The sequence below is a fragment of the Gossypium hirsutum genome, chromosome A11 (genome assembly GCF_007990345.1).
Source record: "Gossypium hirsutum isolate 1008001.06 chromosome A11, Gossypium_hirsutum_v2.1, whole genome shotgun sequence".
Lineage (NCBI taxonomy): Eukaryota > Viridiplantae > Streptophyta > Magnoliopsida > Malvales > Malvaceae > Gossypium > Gossypium hirsutum.
In genome coordinates, this window is record NC_053434.1 from 109,189,854 (window position 1) to 109,193,486 (window position 3,633).

General features: G+C 33.3%; 1 protein-coding gene across 1 annotated transcript; it reads right to left on the reverse strand.

The window, feature by feature from the left end:
* Positions 1-1,255: 1,255 nt before the first annotated feature.
* Positions 1,256-3,312, reverse strand: LOC107888826 (uncharacterized). Its single transcript, XM_016813058.2, has 2 exons — positions 2,514-3,312; positions 1,256-2,440 (listed from the first exon to the last, which is right to left on the reverse strand). The coding sequence occupies exon 2, from the start codon at positions 2,369-2,371 to the stop codon at positions 1,460-1,462; it is 912 nt and encodes a 303-aa protein (XP_016668547.2). The 5' UTR covers positions 2,372-2,440; positions 2,514-3,312; the 3' UTR covers positions 1,256-1,459.
* Between the last annotated feature and the right edge of the window lie 321 nt (positions 3,313-3,633).

Sequence of the window (3,633 nt, forward strand, 5' to 3'; positions counted from 1 at the left end):
ATATTGACTTTCAACTCATTAATTAGTGAATGTACCAAAAAACCTCATTAACTCCAATTTATTAATAATTAAAATTCAATTTTATATGAGGCTGCATGTTTAAGTATTGCTATGTGAGATCTTTTTTTTTTTTAATTTATTCTATGTTCTAATTTTGTTTTATAAATTTTATATAAAAAGATAACATCAATTTCATAATAATTATATTATTTACATTGCTGATTTTGCATGTACTGGAAATTCTATATAGCATTAGAAATTGTGTGACAAAGACTGATACTCAATCAACATGAAGACTTCAATTAGCTTCATTGCTTACTGTTGCAGCGCGACAACTTATAAATAACCTTCCCAACATCTGAACATGGCACAGATGATTTCCGAACTTCAGTCGAACAAGGAAGCCGGCACCAGTGAGCCTGGATCCGGCTCTAAAGAGTTTCAACAGTTTAAAAAGCTTTTACAGTGTAAAATTCTCAGCAAATTTTTCTTACCATACTTTGCAATCTGTCAAGATTGTGCTGCTATCGAGAGAGGGATTTGATCCGGCTCGGGTTTCTGCAAAAAGAAGTTATGAAGCTAAACTAGTTTCATAGCTAATACCAAGACAATGGTTAAGTGATTCCGACCAGGAAAGCTATTGAACTGGTCCATTCGAGAAAGAGGGCATATTGAACTAATCCTACATCTCAATGCATCCATCGAGCATTTTGACAGTCAATGTCAAAGATTCCCATGGTTATCCTGCTCAAGTCAATGCAAAATTGAAATCACAAGTTTCCCAAGTAATCTCATACAATGATACAATCCGCAAGTAAGACTTTACTAGCAATTGCTTAAGGTTTCGAAGACTAAAGCTATCAGAATTTCATCATCCTCAGTTCAGTTGCCTACCGAGGATTATCATGCAAGAAAAAGTGCCCCGATTTAATGGGAATTTAACATAGATGGCAAAATTAGGTACTGCTATCGAAGCAGACTCAAGCAAATCATGTTTCGAGGGCTAACAAGCTTAACATAGTGTTTTTCATATAACCACAATAACACAAGCATGATTATAGCATCGACCAAGTCTTAGAATTGGCATACTTACATGGTGACGATTCGAGGAGATTTCCGCCTGGCTAGTCAACGTGTGCACCAAACCGGCTCAAACTGCAGCTAAAAGAAGATTCGAACAACCATCCATTGAAGATTTTTTTTCATAAAACAAAATTGAGGATTAAATTTAATGTATCGAGGATATACAGCCAACTAAGAACAGAAAAAATCGTCTTTGATACATTAATAGCTCAAGTTGAGTTAACTCGAGGTCGAAAAACAGAAGATGAACATAAACACAAATGTACCAACTATTAATCAAATTAATTGTAACTAACTCACAGAGCAGACAAAAATCACCACTCGCTAAAAGCTTTTTTGTTAGCATTTGAGAGTCGCGAAGAATTTCACAATCTCTCTACTCATTCTTCCAAGCATACAAAATCAATGAAAAGCCCAGATTCTGCGACTTGGAATCTTGAAATCTCTGCGAGAACGACCACTGCAAGGAACTCGGACTGGCAATGTTTTGGCTAAACCACAACTTCTCTTCCGCTACAATGGATGTTTTGAACATAAAAACGGCACTTCCACCAAGTGATGTTCCAAAGAGCCAATTATGCACATCCCAGTAAACTTCTACAGCCATTCCATCGACCAAAATGGTATGGTTCCCTCTGAACTTCCACCGCAGCCGCTTCACTTGCATCAAAGCCTTTCCATCCACACGAATTATAAGGCAAGGATCTTTCATACCAACCGCGTCACATTCAATTATCAGATCATGAATTCGACCATTATCACAAAACTGCGCCTTGGTACCAAATACCCTCTTCCCAAAAACATGCTCTTTCTTAGCCACTAAACTGGCATTACAAGGGATATGAGTTGCACCAGTTTTCTTACAAGCTTCTTTACTCATGTCCCCAAGAAGCAAAACCATTTGCTTATTAGCAACAACACCAACATAAAACCCCTCGAAAGGTTCAGGCCCGGATCCGAATTTAGCCGAAGAAAGGTCCCAATATACATCTATTTTACAAGAATATGCTTCTAAACTCTTAGACCCTTTTCTCTTAGAGAACAACCAAGGCTTTATATCAACCTTACAAAGACATTGATTTGCAGAATCATCAATCCCTACACTTAAGCCTTGCCCCATCAAGTTCTTGGTCCAAGTAACAGTTATTAAACAAGGCCTACCCCGAATTCGACATTGATAAACACAAGTAACCAAATTCTGTGCATTTTTGCTACTACTTGATGATGATGATGAAGAATCAGCCACTTGCACTCCATTTTCACCAAAACAAGATGGAAAATCCCTCATTTTTTTTTCTTTTCTACTGCAAATCCTTAAAATTCAACTTTTTTTTTCTCTTGTTTCAACTATTATAACCTAAAAAATACACAATTAAAACTTTGAAAAAATAAAGGAACAGAAACAAAGAGTAAAAGAAGTGAGCCCTTACCTTAAACTGACCAGTTATTAAAAACTGCCTCAAAAAACCGGTTGTCTAGGGTTTGATTTGATATAGGACAGAGTATTTTTTTTTTTTAAATAAACTGAAGACACCCATCAACGAAACTTTTTTCCTGAAGTCTGAAGATTTAAAGACAAACTGAGAGAATGTGGGGAGGCATGTTTCATGTAAAGTAGAACTTCAACAAAGAGAGAAGTAGACAAAAAAGCAGAGTTCTTTCACTGTAAATTCTCTGGTATCATTATCAACGAATGCAAATATATAAATTACAAATATTTTTTCTTCAGGAAATATATTTTACCTTCAGATAATGACAGCTTGAAAATAAAAAAGATTCTTTTTTTTTTTTAAAGAAAGGAAAAAATGAAAGATTTTAGCAACTGGGTGTTGCTGGAAAGGCTGGTTTTGAAGATTACTCTTCACTGATAAAAGAAAGTAAAGCCAGAAATATTAAAAATTTAATAAAAAATATTGGATGGAACCTTTTTTTTTCAAGTTTCATTGGACTGTGGAGAATATATATATAGTGAGACTATAAATAAATTGAGCTCTGAGAGGGAGGGGAAAAAAAAAAGAAGTGTTCCACAGGGTGGGTCCAAGAAAACATGGAAAAAAATTGCAATTTGTAAGCACGATTATGTATACATATAAATAATTAAATAAATAAAATCTGGTTTTGATAGTTTAGTATGAAGACATGGTTAGCATGTCATGGTGTTTCATTTTTATGTTTATTTTTCTTTAAAAAAATATTTAAGCTTAGAAAGAGGAAATACACTAAAATCTCGTTGGAAAAATGATAGATTATTTATTTTATAAAGAATAAAATTTTCAATAAAGGAGGGTTTTTTTTTTTGAGAAAGTGAAAGATTTATCAATATTAAAAAAATATATAATAGTAAATTTAGTTTCAATATTTTTTTTGCTTTTTTCTTTTTTTAAATAAGAAATAACTAGAAAGCGAATGTAAAGATAATAAATTTACTAGAAGTAACAATCATAGAAATAGTATCATGGCATTCCACGCTAATTTTTTAAAATTTTTTATTTTTTTAATGTGTATATAATTTTTAAAGTGTTTATTAGCGTAGCATATATATCATAAATA